This window comes from Gastrolobium bilobum, unplaced genomic scaffold (assembly GCF_033153095.1).
Source record: "Gastrolobium bilobum isolate Gb01-03AN ecotype WA unplaced genomic scaffold, APGP_CSIRO_Gbil_v1 utg3810, whole genome shotgun sequence".
In the NCBI taxonomy this organism is placed as follows: domain Eukaryota; kingdom Viridiplantae; phylum Streptophyta; class Magnoliopsida; order Fabales; family Fabaceae; genus Gastrolobium; species Gastrolobium bilobum.
In genome coordinates, this window is record NW_026899073.1 from 294444 (window position 1) to 317593 (window position 23150).

A 23150-nucleotide genomic window follows, 5' to 3' on the forward strand; every position below is an offset into this window, starting at 1 on the left:
GACAACCTATTGCAAATGTATTTTTAATTTCTTAATTCAGATTTCATAGGTATTTTTCATGAGCTGATTCAGAAAGAACCCACGTAATTGGGTAAACACAATTTTTTGTCACTACTTTCATTAAAAACTACAGGAACCTGCGTTGTCCTATTAGCATTCACTTGATACACCCGACACAAAATCACTTGGTGAACGGGAATCCGTAATATAAAATAGGATTCGTCATTTCTGCGATGAAAATTTTTGCGACAAATATATTTTATATTATGATCCACGTATGGATTCTGACATTTAAAAAAAAAAAATAGAATCCACAACATTATAAAAAGTATTAAAATCTATAAAATAATATTGAGAAAACTGTGAACAATATTACTTTAAGTAACGTTGAAAAAGGGAAACCCATCGTATTAAGCAAACTATCACGAGGATTGACTATTGACTATTGACTATTGAGGACAAGTATAGTAGTTTACGGCAAGGAATTAAGGATACTTACAAAGATTTTAATGGTCAATCAAGTCAGCAAAGATTTTGATAGACATTGTAAAAGTGAAATAAGATGAAAAATTCTACTCTCATATTCATCTTTTATATTATATTTATATAAAAAATAATTTTTTTCTTTCTAAAAATTAATAAATCCCACTTTATTTGTCTCAAAATATAAAATAATTTTTTTCTTATTATACGAGAGAAGTAAAGCTCAAATAAAATATACACTTACATATTGAATTCAAACAATTTATAGTAGGTGAGTATAATTTATTAATTTTATTAGAGTTAAATCTCGAGGATAAAGATATTTAAAAAAAGAAAATAAATTCTTGAGTATAGGGATGAAATATTAACTTGAAGCATAAAAATAAAACTTTTAAGGGTTAAAGGGAAAAATATTAGATTAAGATATAAAATAAAAAACTTAACCTGAAATATTAAGTCAGAGAACGAAAATTCCTTGTATATCATACGAAGTATTAAAATATGAGGAGGGATATTTTCACTACTAAAATTTTTCAGTACCAACTTACTACCTATCTAATCACCATTAGATTAATATTTTCTCTCTCTTCAAAAACTTTTTAACATTCTTTCTCTTTGATCCAATGATGATGTGGTGGATAGTAAATTAGTAGTAAGAATTTTGTATAGTTAGAATATCCACACTTTGCTTAAAATATATAATGAATCTTTAAATATTGTTGAGTAGAAAAAGGCCAAATTATTTAAGGGAGAATATACTTATCATCATAAAATTTTATTATCTTTACAATTAATTTAATTATTATTGTTGATTTGCATTAATTTAATAATTATAATTTTTTAAAATTTCATAATTAATTAATAAAAACAATTTAATAATTCTCAATTAATTATAACAGTTAGATTAACATAAGCTAATAGTAATTAAATTAAAGGTTTTTCTTTTCTCATGTTACATGAGATATCATCTTTTATGTCGTAAATACAATAAATAATGAGATCCACCATTTATTAAAAAAGAAAATAAAATAAAAAGAACAGCATAATTTTCAATGTCTCATGACATGATAAAACTATCTCATATTCTCATGTTAGATAAGAAAATGATTTCCCTTAAATTATAAGAATAGTAAACTTTTCCCCAATTATTTATTGGGCATAGTTTGTTTCATTTGATCCAATTTCAGACAAAGACGCAGAGCCGTAGGCGTGGCAACAGCGTTAAACTGAAAGTCTTCCCTCCGAGCAAAGTCGTAAGGTGAGTCCAAAATGTCAGACGGAGCACTGCAGGTACTGGACGGAACCAACCTTACAAGCGTGGATCTGTCTTTGCCCGATTCCGATGGTCCGGTTACCGGAGCTCACATACTTGACCTCGCGAATTCCCGAGCCTCTTCTTCCCTCTTTGGTCTGCCATTACCTGATACTCTCAAAGACTCTGCTATCACGCGCCTCCGCTCTCCTGACATCGACGCTTTGCGGTCCGCCGAGTATGATAGGGACAAGGCCTCGGAGATTCTCAAAGACTACATCACTGCCATCGCCGATGAACTCAAAGGTTTATTATCTTCTTCTGCTGTTGCATTATAGGTAAATTTGTGTGTGCAAATGTGCGGTCATCCTCATCAAACTGAAAACAAACAATGAATAAAATATTAGTTGTCAAGATTTACCGTTTTCTCTCAAGATGCAGGGAAGATATATGGTCCTGTTTGTCCCTAGACTATAGATGATCGATTAAGCGCACAATTATGATTATTAAGATATGCGTTCTCGAATATCGATCCATCTCTCTAATATTTGCCCTCTTTTTAAGCTCATCTAAAATAAGTCTGATTGATTTTACTATTCTCTTCGATTCAAATTGCAAAAACTTTTATTATTTTCTTTACTAATTCTCAGCGGTGAAGGCGTAGATCTCCCCCTTTGCTATTATACTTTTGAGTTTCCGCTTGCTGAAAAAATGCCGAAAGTACAAAACTAGGACAATTGCGGAGAAAAGAATACTACAAAGCAGAAAATTCTACAATATCCTGTTTGATCAAATTTGACAGAAACATGATGTGGATAATTTCAGTTGGTGGACTTGGATTTTACCTTCTAAGGAGTTAGGAGTAAAAATTACTGCAAATGTTATCCTCTGCTTTTTGATATGGAGTATTGTAACTTAGTAGAACATGTGGATAAGTTTTCATATGGAATAATTTATCTACGCATGTTATGCTTTTACGAGCAAATAAATATTTCTTAAATTTTGTCAAGAAAATAAAAATAAAAATTATGCTTACGTTCAAATTGTATGTCTATAGATAATCCTCTTGTCGTATCAATCTTGGATGGAAGTACTCTCCGTTTGTTGTTAGAGGACGAGGATGATTTTGCCATGCTAGCAGAAAATCTATTCACTGACTTAGATGCTGATGATAAGGGGAAAATCAGAAAGAGTGAAATTCAGAATGCTCTTGACGAAATGGGAGTTGAAATGGGCATTCCTCCTATCTCAGGTTCGCTTTATTTTTCAGTTTGAAGAATATGTTTGTTTTTCTCTTGATTTTGGTTTTCCATATGAATGTTTCTATGGCCCTCAAGGGTAAGATGTAAAGCGTGACAGTCCACTGGTTCCTATCTCATATTGTGTAATATGTACTTTAGGCCTTGTTCTCTTATGTGGAGTGAAAATATAATCTTAATTCAGATGGATGTCATTTAGACATATCAAAATCAAAGTTATAATTTGTTTGGTGTGGATTTGTAGTATCAGAATGATTTTCCTAATGGAGTTGCCAAAGTGGATAAGGCAACTGCTAAAGTGTACAGCTGAACTAGGACCTCAAATAAAAAAAATGGCTGATGATTGCCTTGAGGATATTTGTAATTGGCCACTGGACTTTCCCCCTTCAAAATCAGTGAGGCTTTCACGTCCTCATAAGCCATATATTATGCTTATGCAACATGGCTGTGACCATATTTACATGCGCTGATTGTTAAGCATCCGTGTTAATGTCTTATTTGCCAATGTTGCACTTGGTTTGATTAACAGTACATATATCTTTCTATACTTATTACATTTATGGCTTATGTTCTTTCACTTTTGAATTTATAAACTATACTTTACATTATTTGAAAACAACCAGTGTTGTAATTTGGTATGTAGAATTTATTTAATTTGTCAGCTCCATACGAGTCAATTTTCTTGGTCTGATAAAACTGACTTTTTTAGCATAAATGAGCAGAATTTCCTCAGCTAAATGATTTGTTGAGAAAACATGGAGCGGATGGAGAAGAAGAATTGGGTCAAGCACAATTTGCACAGCTTCTCCAGTCTGTACTACAAGATCTAGAAGAGGAACTTACCAAAAAGAATGTTGTCTTCATCCAGAATATTCAAATCATAAATGGCTCTAAGCTAAGACAGGTATTTTTCATAGATTATTTAAAAAGTATATGTTTCAATCTAAGATATTTTTTTAATATATTTGTACCATGGGATCTTCATTTTGCAAAATTAAAGATCGGTCATCTTTCTAGTTTATAACAAAGTAATATATTGTCATCATAATTTTTTTAAAAAGGGCAACCTGGTGCTATACAACTCCGGGTATGTGCGGTCAGACCCATGGCTCTAGTAGGCAACCTTAATTTACATTTTGTAAGAGATTGATTATATGATTTGAACCTTCGACCTCCAGGTCACATGAGTCCTCATAAGTCATAATTGAAAAACATGAAGCACCTATTAAAGTGTGTACCTATTTCCACTTCCCAGCAATTGTTTGAGACAATTTCTTAGAAGTCGATATAATAACTTCATTTATTGGTTATGATTTCTGTGACATCTCGATCCCTTCGGTCCAGCCAACTCTTATTTATCAATTCATGTTATGGACAATGCTGCAGTTATTGGCCAATGAAGAGGAATTAAACAGCATTGTGGAGAAGGTGTTGCAGGAAAAACCCAAGGCAAAGGATGGATTAGGCAGTACAGAAATATTAAGGCACTTCCTCGAGAGTAACGCTAAGGAGTTGGGTTTACCACTATCTGAAGCTGACGAGGCAGTTGCTCTTCTTTATGATGATGTTTTTGCTGATGTTGTAAAAGAAAACAACTCTGTGGAATTAGATAAAGAGGAGCTGGTAAAACTTGTGAAGGATATCCTAGAGAAATTTGCAGAGCAGCTTGAGATTAATCCTGTATATCAGGACTTTCCTTGAGGGAGATTAATTGATGGACCAAATTTCAGATTTTTAGCATTTTATGTTTGTAACTTCGTTTCATTACACACCGTTGCAGTCCTAAAATAGTTATGAGGCCCTACCCTTGCTTTAGTAATTTTTCTTTTTTGTCTTAATGTTTTGAACTATATTTCAGCTTTATTTTCATTAGGAAATATCTTGTAATCACCTAGGGTATACGTATACCTACGGAGAAGGGGTAATGAAAATAGACGAGAAATGTTTGGCAAATTCTCCCTCTCTTTGGATTCTTTCTCTCTCCTTTCTTCTTCCTCCTCTGTCAATCTCCATTTCTGTAGCATTTGTAATTCGCATGCCCCTTTCCCACGAGGCAGCCAAAATTTAGTAGTGTTTATGCTAGGCGATGCATTTACTTATGTGGAGGTACTTTAAATTATGAATTTTAATTGCACCCTAAACCTGATTAACCGCCAAATGGTACCATACATAAAACTGGATTCAATTGTAGGACTCAACAACCAGCAGGGAAGGGCCGCTATAACTATCATCCGGCATGATGAGTAATGTCAACCATAACGCTCTTTTTCTGTACAGAAATAAAAGATTGCACGTTAATGACAAAAAAACTGATGGCAAAGACAAGGAATAGCTGTAAATTGTCAGATCAATCGACATTAGCCAAGTCATTTTCATAAGAGGACATAAAAACATGCTCATTGCGCCTCCACGTCACGAGGCGGAGTCCCAATATCTTTCGCCCCTCATAATCAGCCACGTCCCACAACTTTCAAAATATGGATCTCGTTTCTGTTCATCGCATTCTCAAGTTCGGAATTTACTTAAAAAGTAAGACAAATGACAAATCGAAACAAATAAAACCAATAGCCGTTCGCCCAATTGCTGTGAGCTCTCACCATCAAAGTTTTGGCTTCCATCATAAAATGGCACTTTTTGGACCGTACTCGTTTATTTGTCGATGGCCCAAGCTCAGGTCCATCTTTCTTTTCAATGAAAAAAGCAACCGATAACATACCATAGAAATCACTTATATTGAAATTCATTGGAAAAAAACAATTCTATGATTATTAATCAAAATGCTTAAATTTGAAACACATAATCTAAAATTTCTAATGCAGTAACAATACCTGAAGCATCAAGTATTGCCTCAAACAAGCTACAAAATATACCCGAGAAATAGGAGCATCACAACTTCCTTTCGAACACACGCACAAACTCCAAAAAATAAACTTGACAACTAATCAACTATTAACCAAAGTTCTCTACCAAATAGCAACATAAAAGCTAAACCCTTCACTTGAAACATATAGGTGATTACTACAACTATGCATTAGTCACTTTATTCTTTGCCATCTGCTCCCCGAAGTGAGCCTAGTTGAACTGGGGCTTGAGTCTGTACCACTTTGGATGATCCATAGACTGATACATCAATACCTTGATCCTTCTCTTTCTCAAGCTGCTTTTTAATCCAAAAGTAGGTAATTCTCAGCCCATCCTACAGTATCAAAATGGAGATATTGTGAGTAAAACACACAATCCTGTTGATTCAGACAAGAACAAAAAGCAACAGGGGGGAGAAACAGAAGAAACTGCATAGGAATATTATGTCAAGGAATGTCTTATGTCGATGAGTATATCTCTTTCCATTACTCTTTTCTTGAAGATGAATGATCAAAATTGGTAAGAAAAAGTTTTTAAAACAGAAGAAAAGGAGAATTCATTTACACAACCACATTAAACTGAACACTCGATGGACTTATGACTGGTAAGCGCACCTTTATCTGAAGTCAGAACCTGAAATAAATTGTATGAAGTGCAAACAGGGAGGTAACTTTCACCCCATTAAAAAACGTTAATACCTTCAATTTCATAGTTGGAGCCCACCCAAGTTTCTCCTTAATTAGTGTATTGTCTGAGTTGCGGCCACGAACTCCCTCTGGACCAGGAATGTGGTGTACTGGAATACTCTTGTTCTCAAAGCTAAGAACAATCTCAGCCATCTCATTCATGCTGACCATTTCATCACTTCCAATATTTACTGGCTCCCGGAAGTCTGATTTAGTCAATCTAAACACAAGATAGACATGAAAGAAGCTAAAATATGCTTGACGCAACAAGCACTATACCGTGTTTCTCTATTCAACCAAATTAGGTACATACTCAGTTTTGTGAAGGCACCGAAATCACTCTTGATTCCATTTAGTTCAGTGTATGTTAATTGAGCCAGTAATGTCTCCTTATAAAAACCCCAACCTCAAATTACTTGATTTCACAAAGAAACCTACTTCCGAAATTTGGAAATTGAAAAATATAAGATCAACTAACACATTTTCAGAATTAGCAATTTCAGAATATGTATAGAGATTTTACAATTAATCACATTTGAAATTATTTGTGAATAGAAAATATTAAAGGAAAATGCACTCTACTGGCTCCATTTTCATCGTTCATCAAATCATGAAAATGAGAAACCCCGGAAATAAATAAATCATTAATATAGCTGCAACAGCAACAAAATCAGTAAGTCAATACCTAAGTACGCCTTCAACACACTCATCAATGAAGGTGAAGGATCGTGTTTGTAATCCATCTCCCCACATCTCAAACCTATCTGTCGAAGTAATTGCCTTTCGACAAAAAGCAGCAGGAGCCTTCTCCCTTCCACCTGTATGACGAACAACAAAGTGACAAACATTTTAAATCCAAAAGGATACAAAATAAAAAATATTAACTAATTCATGGAGTTAGATAAGACAAAACTGCAAAATTAGCAACTGAGTTAACAACATACCTTTCCATGTCCCATAAGGGCCATATATGTTATGGAACCTCCCAATGCGGCACTCAATTCCAAAATCCTTGTTATAATGCTTGCATAACTCTTCCGTTGCAAGCTTCTCTAGTCCATATGCATCTTGTGGCTAGAAAAAGTCATAGCGTTAAACACGTTCATCCTAACACTATTGTGCAAATGAATAACCAAAATAACTGAAACGAACATATCGAAAGATCACCAACAAACCTCAGCAGGCCAGGCATCAGATTCCTTCAAACTCACATTCGTTTCCAACTGCTTAAATTCAGGGTAGATACAAGCACTGGAGGCATAAAAAAACCTAAAAAAACAAAAACAAAAATGTTTGTGACATGGATAAAGTATATTGTGTAATTGAAACTGACACCAAAACATATATGTTTGCGCAATGATCTCCAAAAACAGAAACTCAAATTGCAAACCTCTTAACAGCGTTAATCCTGGCAGCCTCAATCATATTGAAGCTAATCATTGTGTTGTTGTACATAATGACAGAGTGGTTGGACTGGATAAAACCCATCCCACCCATATCAGCAGCAAGATTGAAAACATGATCAACACCCTTGGTAACTGTTAGGCAGTTATCCATGACCCTGAGATCAACAAGATGGAACTCATGACAGAACATTTCTTCATTCATGTGTTCATTTTTCTTCCAGTCAGAAGCAATAATGTAATGCCCCTCTGTCTTGAGACGGCGAGCAATGTGTGAGGCAATAAAACCGCCAGCACCAGTGATGGAAATTCTGAGCTTTTCTGATGGCCAGTAAGGTTCTCTCTCGAGGTTTTGATAAGTGTATGCACCATAGTCTGTTGTTCCAGAACTTCCCATTCTGCACACCACATGAATTAGTCAGAAAAGAAAAAAAAAAAAAAACACAAGAATTGAACACAAAACATGACCACAATCACCAGTTACAAAACATTCTCATCATGAAACCCGCAACTCATGCAAGTTGCTGTTTTTAAGGAAGAACCGAACAGACAAAAATTAGAAGAATCATACACGACACATGGAAAGAAACAAGATTATAAAAATGTAATAAAATAAGAGAAGCATATGAGTATTATTAACTCGCTTGCTCTAGTTCCCAATTTATTTATTTATTTTTTAAAAAAATGTAATATTTACAAAATGTGGGATAAAAAAGAAATCAAGCATATTGGTACCGAAATCAGTGGAAATTGTTAAAATTAAAGAAGAGAAGAAAAGGAGTACATGCAGCATAATGGAGTGAGAGGAGGATCTACACAAAAGAAGAGAAAAGAAGAGAAGATAGTTGAGAGAGGTACCTCGAAATGGATGGTGAAATGGTTTGTACTTTGTAGAAGAGAAGGAGTGAAGAATGAAGATAATGGATGCAAGTGGGTTTGGAATTGGAATGCATAGAGTTATATATAGAAAAGAGTGTCAAAGTGTGAAGGGATGGTCAGCCACTCGTTTATTACTTCTTCGCAACTATTGGATCCATTACAGTTATAGCTGACTACATTTCCTTTCTCATTCCTTCCATAATAATAAATAGAATAGAATAACTTATACCAGTCAAAGTGTATGGAATTTTCTAAATTCAAAAAATGAAAGAAATTTTATTATAATGGTAGAAATTATTAAAATACTCTCAAATCAAATCTATTAAATTTAAAAATATAAATAAAAATCAATCTTTATCTTACAAGTTAAGTTTCAGACCACAGTTTTGTTTGTGTTTGTATCAAATGCAAAGGGAATAAGTAATTTGAAATCCTACAACACACTTTGTCTTTTGTTTGTATTTTTATTATTTTTATTTTATTTATGCGTATTTAATTGATTATAAATAATTATTTTATTTATATTAGCATAAGGTGTGTTAATATTTTTATAAAATGTTAAAATAACTTATACATTTTGGTTATTATATAATGTCTTTAAGAAAAGGTAATCGAAATATAATTAAGATAGAGTTAGAAATTTTTTCTGTAATTTAAAAAATAAATATTTTTACAAATACTTTCTCATGTCCTAAAATATCAAAATAAATATAATGATATTTTTTCATTCAAATTATGTATTAAAAGTTAAAATATGCAAGTAAAAATGTTACATATAAATAAAATAGGACTAAATTATGTAATTATCAAATTTTAAACGTAAGTTTCATGATAAATATATTTATTATTTTTAATCAAATATCATCTTTGAAATAATTTGTTTTTTAAATAATTGAATTTAAATATGTATTTTTTTGTAAACAATATAAATATGTATTAACTATAATCTTTTCATTAAATAAAAAATTCATAATTATAAATATTTGATTCTCTTACAATGCACATATAAGAAAGATAATTAGTTTTTTTTTTTTTTTTTTTAATATTAAGCAACAAAATAAACCGTACTGAAACTTGATGGCTTGGACCTTTGGAGTTTGGAGTGAGTCGACAGTTGCAGTTTAGTTAAAGCACACGGGGATACGGTGATGTGCGTTGTTCCTACTTCCTAGTAGGTGGGTGTGTCTCACTGTCTTGGTCGTTAGTTGGGAACTAAGTTGATAAATTCTCATCTGATCAACACAAACAGCATTCATTCATTTATCACGTGGCCCTGAGAATGTGCAGCATGAGAGAAAGCATTGTGCTTCCGTGACCATTTATTCATTAAGACAATTAACCAGTTTCTCATTTTTGGACTTGTGGGAATGAGAGGAATGAATAAATTGCACGCCCCTTTCGCTTTTTGGAGTTACCTTTCTGTTCGTGTTATCATCCTTTACAACTTGATTTCCTTTGTTTGTTTGCCCACTCACTCACATGCAAATAGGGTGTGTAAAATAACCAAAAACCTGAACCCAATCATGAACCGAACTGTCCATTAAAATAACCGATTTTTAAAAATCAGTTTATGAACCGAACCGATTTTTAAAGAACCAGTTCATGAACCGAACCGGTTTTTAGAACCAGTTTATGAACCAAACCGGTTCTTAGAACCAGTTTAAGAACCGAACCATTTTGAACCGAACCGAACTGTTTTCAAACCGAATCAAATTGATTTTTATAACTTTATTTTTTAAAAATTTTAATTTTTTTTTTCAAAAGAGGATCGACCCGAACCCGTTCCGAACCGATTCCAAACCGAACCGTTTTTCACTGAGCCCAACCAGTTTTGAACCGAAGCGAACCCCTTCTGAATCGAACCATTTAAATCAATTCGGTTCGATTTTTAAAAAAAATCAATTCGATCAATCTATGCACATCCCTACATATAAATAATGTAATAGGAAAATCAATATCTTGCCTGGATTTGGAAGGATGTAACACGCACCTTCCTACCTTTTCTCTTTTATAATATAATTTTGTTTTATTCATTTCCTTATCAGAAAGATATACAGAGCTTGCATATTTGATTCCGTAACCCACATTTACACTTACCTAAATGGACATATTGTGGTTAATGCCAATTAACATCCATCACCAATAATCAAGAAGTCCTTTTGCTCCTTCTCACTTTTATGAAGATTTTTTTTTTTTTTAAGTAAACCCAAGGGTATCCCCGTCCCTTCGGGATGAGACTAATCCCTATTGTGAATTGAAGGGTACAACTTTCTTCACTAGCCTCAAAGTGTGTCTCTCAAGATTTGAATTTCAAGTTCTTTACACTAACCAACTGAGCTCAGCCCTCCAAATTAAGGGGAAAGATGTTCTCCTTCTTCGCAAGAGACCACTTGTTCATACTTGAATTACGACCGGGCCTCAAATGAACAACTCCTTGTTTTGGTTTGACAAAATACTGAAACCAACATTTTGCTTCCACCATATAATCAAATAATCTTAAGAAGTGGATCCACAATAAGGGCCCAAATAACTGGCCTAACTTTCTGGCCCGATCAAATCCAAACTTAACCCATGGATGGATTGGCTGAGTCCAAATATCTTATCTGCCTTATGCATGCAATGGAGAGCGTTGGATTGGAGTTGTCCCCGTCTATTCTTTTGAAACGATTATGATTTCAACTCGTCATGAAAAAATAAATAATAATAATTAAAATTCTCTCGTCTCGTCTTATCCTACGTTTATAAATATTTTTAAATTAAATTTATATAGTAGTCAATTATAATTTCAAAATTGAATCATAATTTCATATAATTAAAAAACATGTTTAAAATAAATTGATTAATAAAGACCAACTAAGAGTCTTGCCAACCAATGTTACGAAAATACTGGTTAAGGAATATTTAATATTTTTATTAAATAATCATAATCACTTCAAGAATAAATTATTACATACTTTTTAAACATTTGAGGTAGTAAATATTTATACTTTTTGCTTAAATGTTTATTTTATGCAAAATTTTATATTACCATTATTATAGGGGTTTTATTTTTCTGCCGTTAATCTACCATAGTAATAAAAAAACACGGGTTATTTCCAAAAAAAAAAAAAAAAACACGGGACCCACTATTTAAAAAAAAAATAGCATGCAAAACGAGCAACTGCAGAAAGAGAAATGATTTTCTCTTATTATAAATTATAATCGTTAAAGAATTAATTAGGAATGTAGTAAACAAATTAAAATTTTAAATGAAGATACTAATTAAAAAATAAATTTTAAAATACTAAGGACCCATTTGAATGGGTTTTTTTTAGCCAAAAGTTATTTTTTAAAAAAAATTATCTGTTTAGATCTTTTAATTTTAAAAAAACATAAATCACAAAAATGTCAAAATTTTATTTTTTTGAAAGCTATAAAATTTAGCTTTTAAAAAAGTAAAAAGTAAAAATTATATTTTTTAAAAAGTTTAAATAGCTTTAATTTTTATAAAATAATTCTAAAATAAATAAGACATAAAAAAATTACTAACGCATATAAATGGGCCTAAATAAAAAATAAAAAATTTATTTCATCAAAAAAATCAATATTTAAAACATTCGAGGGTTACTCAAAAATAGATGGAATGATCATCTTCCACTTCGTCCTCAGTCCTCACTAAGCACGTAAATAAAATAAAATAAGGGGTTTGCATTTATTTATCATGTCACGTGATATAATTTTTTTTTTAACATACAATATTTTGTGAGATCTGCACTTTTTGAAATAAAAAAAAAAAAAATTAAGGCACACAAAACAAAACGAATCTCTATAATATTACACAATTATTTTTTTTACGATATAACTCTTATAAAACTCGTAAAATAAAATAAAAAATTTGAAAAGAAGGGTATTGCAATTGAGGTGACGTTCAAGTGTTCTTTTAGGACGAGCAGAGGGTGGAGCCCAACAAGACACTCATGACTCATGTCTATCCACACTGACTCAGTGACAACTCAAGAAGCCGCATCTCACGCAAATCAATTCTTCCCTTCTTCCAATCAAATGGTGCGGTTCGTTTTTTTTTTTTTTTTACCATTTATTTTAGTATATTTTTGGGAATAATATTTCTCGGGTTATAGACTAAAGGATATAATTTTAAATTTACACATTAACCCCTTATTTTTTATCCAATCTGATTTATCCGGTCATCATCACAGAGTGTGTTTTTCGCCCATTGGTCTAAACTCTAAACATACTTTATGTATAGTGTATAGTGTATACTCTACAACGATGATGGTAATTAATTATGTTTATTGTTTACATTAAATTATGCAACGGAAAAGAGAGAAATTGTTATCAAAAAAAGAAAGAGAGAAATTAAAAAAAACTAAATAAAAAATAAGCTGCCGTGCTTCAACATTGTTGTAGGCATACCATTATCGATATTGAAACATGAAAAAATTATTAGTTATGTAAGGTATATAACATTTTTTTCTGAAATATTCAAATTTTTAAAAAAAAAAGTTCAAAGACATGATCTTTTTTTTTTCTTTTTTTTTGAAGAAGACATGATCTATTATAGATCTTTCTTTCTTTTTTCATAATTAATGCAATCTTACACATGTTAAAATAATGACTTGAATAAGTCGCGATGAAAAAGCGTAATGCATGTGGATAGATTGATTCCAAAAATGGAGGGTACCAACAAGTTGATGAATGAAAGCGATGGATGATATTGCTGGATATGGATTAGCATGTAAAATAGAAGACCAACTACCAAAATGGATAAGGCTGCCATGTAATATTGACAGTACCCAAATATTAATCGATAATAAAAAACGTGAAGGTATTTAACATTTATAGATAAAGCTTGTCAAAAATTACCATATTTCTATTTATATAAGGAGAAACTACTTCTTATGTTACTGCAGAAAAAAAACAGTGCAGCAACAAGTGTATCCTAGTATTAAAAATTTGCTAGTTACTTACCCTTTATATAATTACTACTATACAATGAATAGGAACGAGAACAACAAGTGTGAAGTGTCTTCGGTTAAAATAAAAAAACAACATAGATTGGAGAGATGGGCATGACATGAAGAAGAGGACGAGGAATTGGGAAGCATAGCAGATTAGCAGTGACAGAGGGCAGAAAGAGAATGGAAAGAGTGTTGTCAGTGGATGAAATATCGGAACAGTACTTTTGGTCGGATGAATCGTGCAAGTCAAATTCAAAGATGAATCGGAGCGATTCCGAATGGGCATTCCAGCGTTTCTTACAAGAAGCTTCTTCTGCATCGTCCACCGTTGATGTCAAACTCGCGAAAAACAACTTCCCCGTTTCTGTTGATTCCGATGACTACCAGGCTATACTCAAGACCAAGCTCAATCTCGCTTGCGCCGCCGTCGCTTTGACTCGGGTATTTCTTACGTTTTCTAAAACATTTTTTGAAACATTTTTTGTTTTTTGTTTTTACTAAAACAAGGCCAACAATTCAGTTGGCCCTTGGAAGTTGGAACTCCAAAAGTATAATGTTAAAAAGTTTATAGACAACATATTCACATGCAACTATGACACAAGTGAAGTCAGAGATATATATTACCTAATGTTACTGGGGGTTTTCCCCTTAAAGATAAAGAGTATCCATAACACTTATAAATTTCAGTTGAAAAATGAACGTTTCTTCTTTCGACCAATAGGTATACAGGAAGATGGATGACACTGCTCTTATTGTAGGAGCAGAATTCCGTATGATCAGTAGAAAAGTTAGATGGTGAGATTAGATGGATAAGTTTGGAGGGAAGGAATGGGAGGAGATTCTTTTTCATTTTAAGTAAACATGTCCCTTTTTTAACAATTTTTAAAAGCAGAGGAATAATATTAAAGATTATTCTTCCCCTCACTTTTCGTCCTGACTCTTCAATCCTTACATACACTAAATTTTAGTTTCTGCCTATCCTTTTATTCTTCATCTAACATTCTCATACGTTCCTTCCCGTACCTTAGAACAGTGCTATAAATTTTAGTTTCTTTATTTTGTCCTCAAGATCTTTGCAGGGCTTAGGATTAGTAGAATTATTCATCATAACTGGCATGATTCATGCATACAACATCACTTATGTGTCCACTAAGCTTTATGACAAATAAAAGATGATAAATAGGCTTCTAATTCAGCTTGACTCATCCATTTTTTTCTCAGATTTATTCAGCCAATGTATTGCAATTAACTTCAATAATTGTTGCTCTGATCAAGTGTAATTTAGTCAGTATTTAATATTTTAAATCCTCGACGAGTCCACTTAGATCTAATTAATCCTCTAAGTTACCTATGCATCAGCATCCCTGACATCTGTCTGGTATAGCCTGACATTGATTTTCTGCAGCTTAGATTGTTAACTACTGTACTGGAAATCCTTCCACAATAAATATACCTACATACATATATATATTATATATATATATATATATGGGTTTTATAAGAATTATGTTGTAGGAAAAGTGATTGTGTTATGTTATAGAGATTCGTTTTGCGTGCCGAAGTTTTTTTTTTTTTTTTTGCTGTGGGCCCCACAAAATGTTGTGTGTGTAGGAAACTTTTTGTGGTCATGTTAAATGATAGATGATAAACCCTATATATATATATATATATATTTGCTGAAACCCAGTTAATGGAAGGCCAAGTACCTATTAGTTGCTGATATGCCTTTAAAGTCATTTATAGTAACTTGTTCATTGCACTAAACATTTGCTCAGGTCTGGCTTATAGTAATGTCAATTCTGTTACGAGGTTCTGATATCACAAACCTTATCCAACTTATTTATCAGCATAGATTTGCTCTTGTCAATGCCAATTTGTGGTATTGCTAGATGATTTGACTCTCTTTCATCTGATGGTTAAATTGAACTTTGCATCATAGCATGCAAGTTTTGTAAATGGAAAACTTTGTTCATTGAGGCCTAGTTAAACTTGATGGTTCTGGTAACTCCTTCACTTAACCTTCTAGCCATGGTTCTTATGGAAATCTTTCCATTCTTTTTCCTATTTAGGTATTTTGCATTAATTCCATTCTTTCCATTTGCTTTTAAATATTGAAGTACATTATTCTTTTTCCTTGGTTAAAGTGAACTTCTGTACTTTTTCCCTCCAACGTAAGATGTGACATGCAAGTACTTTAATTTATTTGATGCCTGCACTCCACCTACCTTACATTTTATTTTTGGCTTTCTGTATTTCAATCCTATTATTCAAAGTTCAATTTACTATGCACGGTCTATTAAATTTTACCTAGTTTAAATATAAGGTTACTATCCCCCCATTTCGGTTACCAATTTTCCCACTGGAGATTGAACCAGTATCTAATGTTTTCTTCCACTCATGGTAATAGGGGTCTATGGTCAAATCTCAAAATCCTGCCACTTTTCCTGATTGTGGGTCACAGGCATCTAATCCTTCTGAAGTTGGATCTCAGGGTACTTTGAAAGGTTTGAATCGTACATACAATTGGATGTGTTTATGAAGTTTATGCATGCATGTAAGAAAAAAACATGGAAGATCCATCGAAGGAAGTAGATTCAATTTGTAAGGTAAATTTAATGATAGTATAGGCTCACTGAGTAGAGTGAGGGTGAATGTGGAATGTAAAATAAATCATTGGCTATTAGAAGTTGCATGAGTAGGGTGAACGCAAAATCTAGGTTTACAATTTTGTTAATTCAGAATGCTTTAGAGGTTTAGTTTTTTCTCTCCTGATATGGATAACGCAAACTGAATTATTAAGATTATATATGTCTTTGTTTTTCCTATGTAGGATCTGGCCCTTCTGGAAATGATCCATATAAATCACAAAATAAAGGTGTCAAAGTACCAGTTGGGGTTCCTTGCTTGCTTTCCATGCAAAACAAACCTGTTGTTTCAATCAGGTCAATAACAAGTGGATCATCAAAAGAACAGTCAGATGATGAGGAAGCTGAGGGAGAGATTAATATGATTGAAAACATGGACCCTTCTGATGCAAAACGAGTAAGGAGGTAAAAATAGTCTAGGAATTAAATGTGTTTGGCATAGAAAACGTTAATGCTTCTGGTCTCAGGAGTGGATTCTAATATCATGCCCTGATAAATAAATCAAGTGTCTGGCCTGGCTTATTGTATCATATTAGATCTTTTAAGTGCAAGTATTGTGTCTTACACTATTATTTTCACAAATTGTGCACTAACTTTTGATATCACTGCATTCAGTTCAGGTAGACCCACTTGAACTTTTTTTCCATCAAATTCAGATGCAAATTCGTCAGTACTGTTGTGAAGAAAGATTGCACAAGTATTATAATTACTCTTAAAGCGATTAATATGTACCTCCTGTTTTATCCAATAAGTTGTGGAAATAACTTTTTGTACTAATGGTCAAGCTTAATGAATCTAGATTTTATTGGATCTTCATAAACAGATTCTTTCTTCACTTTCCTTTATTGGAAAACATTAATTTTGTTCAATTCAGGGACAAATTCTGCCTTGTTTAATTTAATGCATAATGACTTTTGTCTTTAAGGATGCTTTCTAATAGGGAGTCTGCCAGACGCTCAAGAAGAAGAAAGCAGGCTCATTTAACTGAGCTTGAGACACAGGTGTGGATGTTTCTCTTAGATCCGACTTCTTCTAACTCTTCTTATCTCTGAGTCTCTGTGTCTTCTGACCTAATATTCTATCCTAGGTCTCTCAATTAAGAGATGAAAATTCCTCATTGTTAAAGCGCTTAACGGATGTGAGGCAGAAATACAGTGATGCTGCTGTTGACAACAGAGTATTAAAAGCTGATGTCGAAACATTAAGAGCTAAGGTGAATCATTATCATTGCTTTAAGTACTCACTAGGCATAATTTAAACCTGTAGTGGAAAACCTACTGGCTCTTGCTAATTAAGTCCCTAGGTTTGGTTTGGGTGGCAAGATGAGGGTTGGAGCCCAATCAGAGTGTCATCTTGATCAAAGTGGAGAGAAACTAAGTGAAAGGAAAGTAATATTGGTTCATGTGTATTGACAATGATCTGCCATGCTTATATTTATCATTTCCTTCCATGCTGTTCTCATTTTTAGGTGAAGATGGCTGAAGAGACCGTCAAAAGAATTACTGGGTTGAACCCAACGTTTCAAGCTGTTTCTGGGATATCATCAATGGGAATGTCATTATTTGATGGAAGGCCTTCTGAGACATTAACTGATGCGGCTGTTCCTGTGAAAGAAGACCCAAATCATAACTTTTGTCAACCCACTTCTAACAATCTTGTGTCCAGTCATGATCTGAGAGTCAACAAAGGGGTGGGAAGCATTTCTTCGATTGAAAGTGTGCAGCAGAACACTGCACCAGTGGTAGGTGGTAAGAAGATGGGGCGAACAACTTCCCTGCAGCGGGTGACTAGCTTGGAACATCTTCAAAAGCGGATTCGTGGCGGTGTCGATTCATCTGGACCTCTTTCTAATGGAAAGCAGTGACAGAATAGCTAGTTCACATTATGCTTGCATGAAAGAAATTATTTCTAAAACTATTTATTTCTGATGTTTTGTAAGTAAGGGCCTATTTTGCTTAACTATATTGTAAATCAATTTGATGTTTCTTAGCCTTGATTGAGCATGTTATACCTCTGGATACTCCTTTTTTTGATGGACCCCCAAATGTTTTAATCCATTGTTGATGTGTAATCAAGATTAGTTATACATAAAGGAGACAAAGAAATGTTGGTAGATTTAGTTTTATTGAAATTGGATTTGGTTGCTTCATTTATTGAGTTAGTGTCACGCTTAGTGGCAGTATGATCAGTGCACTGACTTGGTCTCTAGCAATTAACTTGCTCGAGATGCCAATAGAATCATCTTCAGCTCCGAGGGAACTGGCCAGTTGTACATCCGTTTTGTCATACATTTTAATGTGTCCAATACTTTATGCTCGTTAAACTACGTAATGCTACATCCTAGGCGCACCACAACCTTAATGTAAGGGGAAGGAGAAACTCGGTGATCAACATACCTTTTATAAATGTTTTCAACTAATTTATACGGATTAATGGATGGAAAAAACAAGTATCATGTTGTAAGAAAATTCTCCTGTCATGTTGTAGAGACAATAAGTGTGGGGTTCACCATGTTTGAAATAAAAAGAAAAAGAAAAAAAGTACAGCACAGACAAATGCAAAACCCTTAATGGATTACACTGTTGAAACTGCGCTCCTCAAAATATTGAAAACTCCAATGAAAACACAAAATAAAAAATAATAATAAACACACACACAATTCTCCTTCAAATATTATCAAATTATAATTAAACGGCCATACTGAAATTTTAAGTTGAGATTGGTGACTGAATTTATATGTTTTTCACCGAAAACATCGTAAATAAATTCATAAGTTTTTAACATGTAAGGAATCAAATCCTGAAGACAAATAAATAACGAACGAGTTTGCTTGTGTGTTTTCACGGAGAGGCCCATGGCCCATGGTCATTGGTCAATGTTGGCGCTGTACTCGTTAAGGTTATTTATTAGGTTATCTAATTTTTTTAAAATAAAAAAATAAAAAAATTCTTAGCCTCAGAGTGACAGAGAGGCAAGCAAAGGAAGAGACATAAGAGATGGAGATGAGGAGTGTTGTTTGGTTGTCTTCTTCAATCCCAATTCCAAGACCCGCTATTAACGTTGGTTTATCTTCGTCTTCTTCATGTTTGTGTTACAGCCCCAACTTGTTGAATAGCACGAAGGTAACCCTGAGCTGTCCACGTAAGCAATCGAGAGGCAGAAGAAACAAGGGTCTAACTTGCAACGCCTTGTTTGGACTTGGCGTACCAGAGCTTGTTGTCATTGCTGGTGTCGCTGCCCTCGTTTTTGGACCCAAGAAGTTGCCTGAAGTGGGTCGCAGCATCGGCAAAACTGTCAAGAGCTTCCAACAGGTTCCAATTCCTATTCCTCCATTTCTATCTTTTCAATTTTTTATTTATTTATGTATTTTTTTATCCATTCAATTACTCATTTGAATTTCAATTACATCATATCCATGGATGGATGTCTTTTGGAATATCTAAATATATATATCCAACTAGATTTCCATACTTTATCCATCAAATTCGCAAGAAGGGGATGTTCTGTTTGTGAAAATAGGTTAGTGAGTATTCTCATCAATTAAAGAGTTGTTCTGCTTACATATTAGTTTTAGTTGCATCTTGTGAAAAGCTACTTGTTAGTTATTATAGACTTGACATCAAATAACATTGTAGACTCACTTTTCACACATGCTCACCATCTGTCAGTTTTTATATGGGAAACAACTAAGAAGGTGCCTTGTCTTTCTTAGGATATTCTTGAAAGACTTTTATTACGTGAGTTGTGTAGGATGTAGGCACTGATGAATTTCTGGTGCGTTTGATAGTAATAACATTTTCTTTGACGACACTAGTAAGCCAGTAACTCTGTCACTTTCGATTCCACACATCCCAGCAAGACGTGCTATTTTGTAAATAGTTGCTTAAGGTGCTTTCTTTGCATCTTCTCATGATTGTCACTCACTCTTGTCTTACACATGCTTAGGGTGCTCTGTATCGTTGGTATCTCATTCAATCAGCCCCAGATAACTGTTGCAAAGATATTGGAAGAAGGCATTAGGCACTCTAAATCATAGCTCTTAGAACATTCATCTTTTTGCTTGTTTCTGTTTCTCTTCATTAGAGGGCATCAAGCATGGAGAACATATAATTCAAAAAATGAAAGTCTGTACCGAATATTCATATTAAACCTGTTAATATTTTGATCGGACAATTCGACCCTTTTTTCTTCTAACCGGCTTCCTATGAGTGGCTCAAAGTGAGATGATAAATTATGCCTGTGTTTCACATGAGCATTGAGGACAACCCGAGAAAGACTAAGCGGCATTTTTTAGGACCCCACGGGCCTGGTGGTTCAACTTTAACTGAAAAGCTTAATTGATTGTGTCTTGGAGTCACTTTTTAGGCTTATATACCTCTCATTGTAATTTTTCGGGCATGCTGTTTAACTATTGCCCTCAGCAAGTCTCTTTGGGTGAAGGCCCCTAGTTTATTTTTAAAAAATTTAAAACCATTCCCCATGAAATTCCAACTTGTGAGGAATTGAGGGTAGGGGTGAAAGAAATTCTTGAATGTAGGCTTAACCTTGTATTTTTTGCAAATAGACTATTCACTGAATTCAAACCGGTGATCTCTTGGTCAATAAGGAGCAGTTTTACCACTTTTGAAGCTCACTTTCTTAGTGCCCCCAGTTTATACTTGAGAAAAAATAAAAATTAAAAAGACAAACACCAGTACCAGTGCCCAAAGACTCATCGACCTTTGCAAGGGTAAGGGTGAAGGTCGATTGTAACTCAACCTTACTCATATTTTTGCAAAGAAACTATTTAAAAGCAAAATAAAATAAAAAATATAAATAAAAGAAATTGGTTCTTAAATGTGGAAAGGACCTTTGTAGGAGTAAAATGTCAGATGGCGCTGTTGTATTCCTCAGCTTTTATGTTAACTTGTAGTGATCCCCTAATATCCATGATTGGCATCGGCATATGGATTTGGATAAATTCACTAATCAATATGCATTCATCATGCACTTAAGCGGCCAAAATATTTGGACTCTGGCTACTTAAACGTGAATGCTATATTTTTATCTATTAACTGCTATATATTTTTCTCATTGCTTATATGTTTATTTATTATATTTTGTAAATCTTGTAGGCAGCAAAGGAGTTTGAGTCTGAGCTTAAAAAGGAACCTGATTCGTCAGAAGGTGGTCCATCTGAGAAACCTATTGCTGTGAGTGAACAGGAGAAGCAAGACATTGAGGTGTCTAGTTCTAAGGAGAGTGGATGAAATTTGTAGAAGATATGATAAGTAGGTACCAAATTCTCACCATGATTTTATGCATTTAAAAGAAACCATTTTCTCTAATTGAGATCTGTTAGTTTAATATTCCTGCCTGTCATCAGTGAAATCATGACCAAGCTTTAAAATAAAAGATTAATATATTGGCTGGTAGACGACAGACGTCGATGATTGTGCATAGGAGAAAATTAGGGGAGGGATACTAGTGAGGGTTAAATCGTTGAAGAAATTGATAATTTTTCTTCACTAAGGTCACCGGGTGATCGATGTCTTTAAATTATTGTACATTCAATAGCAAATGGGAGGACCAAGCATGGTTGACAGCAATTGTATTGAACTTGCCTTTGTTTGTATGGATGTGGGTGGAAAACAAAGGTATAGAAAGGAAGGAAGGAAAGTGGAAAAAGTGTTAAAAAATATTTAGTAAGGTTTTATGAACTTCCAATCTGATCCTTTTGTCATTAGAAGAAAAGTTTAAAGATGACAAGTAGCAAATTGTGTAAAAAAAATTCGCTTGTTTCGTATACCATCGCTCATCAAGAAGTCAACAATTATGGCTATTGCCATTGGTGTGCTTTTACAAGCACCTGCAAATTGGGAGAATATTTGATGGCGAAGCCTTTCTAATTCAAATATTATCCGAGTACCTTGAGGCATTCGCTGTAGTTAATAAACTTCTAATAAAGCAATTCGATGGCGAGGAAGTTCCGTATCCTTTAATTATGAAAAAAGTGTTTCTCGTTTTAAATAACACAACGTATGTTATTTTACTCTTATAAAGAGGTGAAATTTACACTTTTATATTTTTTTTGTCAACTCTCTTTTCTTCTTTATCTATTTCTTTCTCTCACTTACAATGACACAATTTACATTCTTTAAAATGATACACATTGTTTCTTTTAATTATTTGGTGAAGATTTTTAATTAAATTTATTGTCTGAAACAAGTGAATTTGAAGTGGACAAATAAATTATTTGAGATGCAAATAACATATATATATTAATATGGGAATAAGTGTTTGAATCATCTCTAAAATTGACGAAAGTTATCAAAATAAGTTACGGTCGTGACACAGTGCTATTTTTTGTATTTTTTTTTTTTTTTTGTAAATTGACACACACGGACCACGGTGCTATTCGACCTTAATTTGAGAATGCGTTTTAGAAGTAATTGAACTACTTTAAGATTTCATCGACAAAACGAAGGAAAAGATTTGGCTTTTAAACTTTTAGACGTTCGGACATGCACGGTTTTTAAAAGAAATAAAAAGATAAATATATTTGTTCATTTTAAAGACAGTTCTATTTTAAGTTTTTAAAAGACTGAATTCTGAATAGAAATGGATTCTCTTATGTGAAAACAAAAGTGAATAGTCATGTAAGAAGATCACAACCATATAAAGATGAATTAATGATTATAATTTTATACTATTTGTTTCAATATTTTCCCTCTTTTCTTTTAT

The 23150-nt window shown here is 33.3% G+C and overlaps 4 protein-coding genes across 5 annotated transcripts; 3 read left to right on the top strand and 1 right to left on the bottom strand.

The window, feature by feature from the left end:
* Positions 1-1666: 1666 nt before the first annotated feature.
* LOC133286956 (uncharacterized) lies at positions 1667-4941 on the top strand. The gene is made up of 4 exons (XM_061484490.1): positions 1667-2041; positions 2793-2987; positions 3717-3898; positions 4381-4941. The coding sequence occupies exons 1-4, from the start codon at positions 1753-1755 to the stop codon at positions 4693-4695; spliced, it is 981 nt and encodes a 326-aa protein (XP_061340474.1). The 5' UTR covers positions 1667-1752; the 3' UTR covers positions 4696-4941.
* An 850-nt stretch (positions 4942-5791) lies between these two features.
* On the bottom strand, positions 5792-8863 carry LOC133286934 (GDP-mannose 3,5-epimerase 2-like). Its single transcript, XM_061484445.1, has 7 exons — positions 8804-8863; positions 7933-8343; positions 7718-7811; positions 7487-7616; positions 7228-7360; positions 6555-6762; positions 5792-6190 (listed from the first exon to the last, which is right to left on the bottom strand). Exons 2-7 carry the CDS (start codon positions 8340-8342, stop codon positions 6035-6037), a joined length of 1131 nt encoding a protein of 376 aa, XP_061340429.1. The 5' UTR covers position 8343; positions 8804-8863; the 3' UTR covers positions 5792-6034.
* Positions 8864-13840: 4977 nt separating this feature from the next.
* Positions 13841-18523, top strand: LOC133286943 (light-inducible protein CPRF2). Of its 2 annotated transcripts, none has more exons than XM_061484456.1 (6): positions 13841-14223; positions 16190-16286; positions 16613-16832; positions 17353-17428; positions 17515-17640; positions 17896-18523. In XM_061484456.1, the coding sequence occupies exons 1-6, from the start codon at positions 13963-13965 to the stop codon at positions 18289-18291; spliced, it is 1176 nt and encodes a 391-aa protein (XP_061340440.1). In that variant the 5' UTR covers positions 13841-13962; the 3' UTR covers positions 18292-18523. The 2 variants fall into 2 exon arrangements, with proteins under 2 accessions (XP_061340440.1, XP_061340441.1); XM_061484457.1 differs by having other exon boundaries at positions 17368-17428.
* Positions 18524-19374: 851 nt separating this feature from the next.
* On the top strand, positions 19375-22119 carry LOC133286951 (sec-independent protein translocase protein TATA, chloroplastic). Its single transcript, XM_061484470.1, has 2 exons — positions 19375-19738; positions 21542-22119. The coding sequence occupies exons 1-2, from the start codon at positions 19424-19426 to the stop codon at positions 21674-21676; spliced, it is 450 nt and encodes a 149-aa protein (XP_061340454.1). The 5' UTR covers positions 19375-19423; the 3' UTR covers positions 21677-22119.
* The last annotated feature ends 1031 nt before the right edge of the window (positions 22120-23150 follow it).

What these genes read in the sequence shown, in the direction of transcription:
- LOC133286956 (XM_061484490.1), top strand. Translation starts at nt 1,753, where the DNA reads ATGTCAGACGGAGCACTGCAGGTACTGGACGGAACCAACCTTACAAGC. An exon ending in GGGCATTCCTCCTATCTCAG is followed by an intron (nt 2,988 to 3,716) that starts GTTCGCTTTATT and finishes ATAAATGAGCAG; the next exon opens with AATTTCCTCAGCTAAATGAT. An exon ending in ATGGCTCTAAGCTAAGACAG is followed by an intron (nt 3,899 to 4,380) that starts GTATTTTTCATA and finishes ACAATGCTGCAG; the next exon opens with TTATTGGCCAATGAAGAGGA.
- LOC133286934 (XM_061484445.1), bottom strand. Translation starts at nt 8,342, where the DNA reads ATGGGAAGTTCTGGAACAACAGACTATGGTGCATACACTTATCAAAAC. An exon ending in CTGATGCCTGGCCTGCTGAG is followed by an intron (nt 7,617 to 7,717) that starts GTTTGTTGGTGA and finishes GACTTTTTCTAG; the next exon opens with CCACAAGATGCATATGGACT. An exon ending in CTCCAACTATGAAATTGAAG is followed by an intron (nt 6,191 to 6,554) that starts GTATTAACGTTT and finishes TTGATACTGTAG; the next exon opens with GATGGGCTGAGAATTACCTA.
- LOC133286943 (XM_061484456.1), top strand. Translation starts at nt 13,963, where the DNA reads ATGGAAAGAGTGTTGTCAGTGGATGAAATATCGGAACAGTACTTTTGG. An exon ending in GATGCAAAACGAGTAAGGAG is followed by an intron (nt 16,833 to 17,352) that starts GTAAAAATAGTC and finishes TTTGTCTTTAAG; the next exon opens with GATGCTTTCTAATAGGGAGT. An exon ending in TAACTGAGCTTGAGACACAG is followed by an intron (nt 17,429 to 17,514) that starts GTGTGGATGTTT and finishes ATTCTATCCTAG; the next exon opens with GTCTCTCAATTAAGAGATGA.
- LOC133286951 (XM_061484470.1), top strand. Translation starts at nt 19,424, where the DNA reads ATGGAGATGAGGAGTGTTGTTTGGTTGTCTTCTTCAATCCCAATTCCA. An exon ending in CTGTCAAGAGCTTCCAACAG is followed by an intron (nt 19,739 to 21,541) that starts GTTCCAATTCCT and finishes TAAATCTTGTAG; the next exon opens with GCAGCAAAGGAGTTTGAGTC.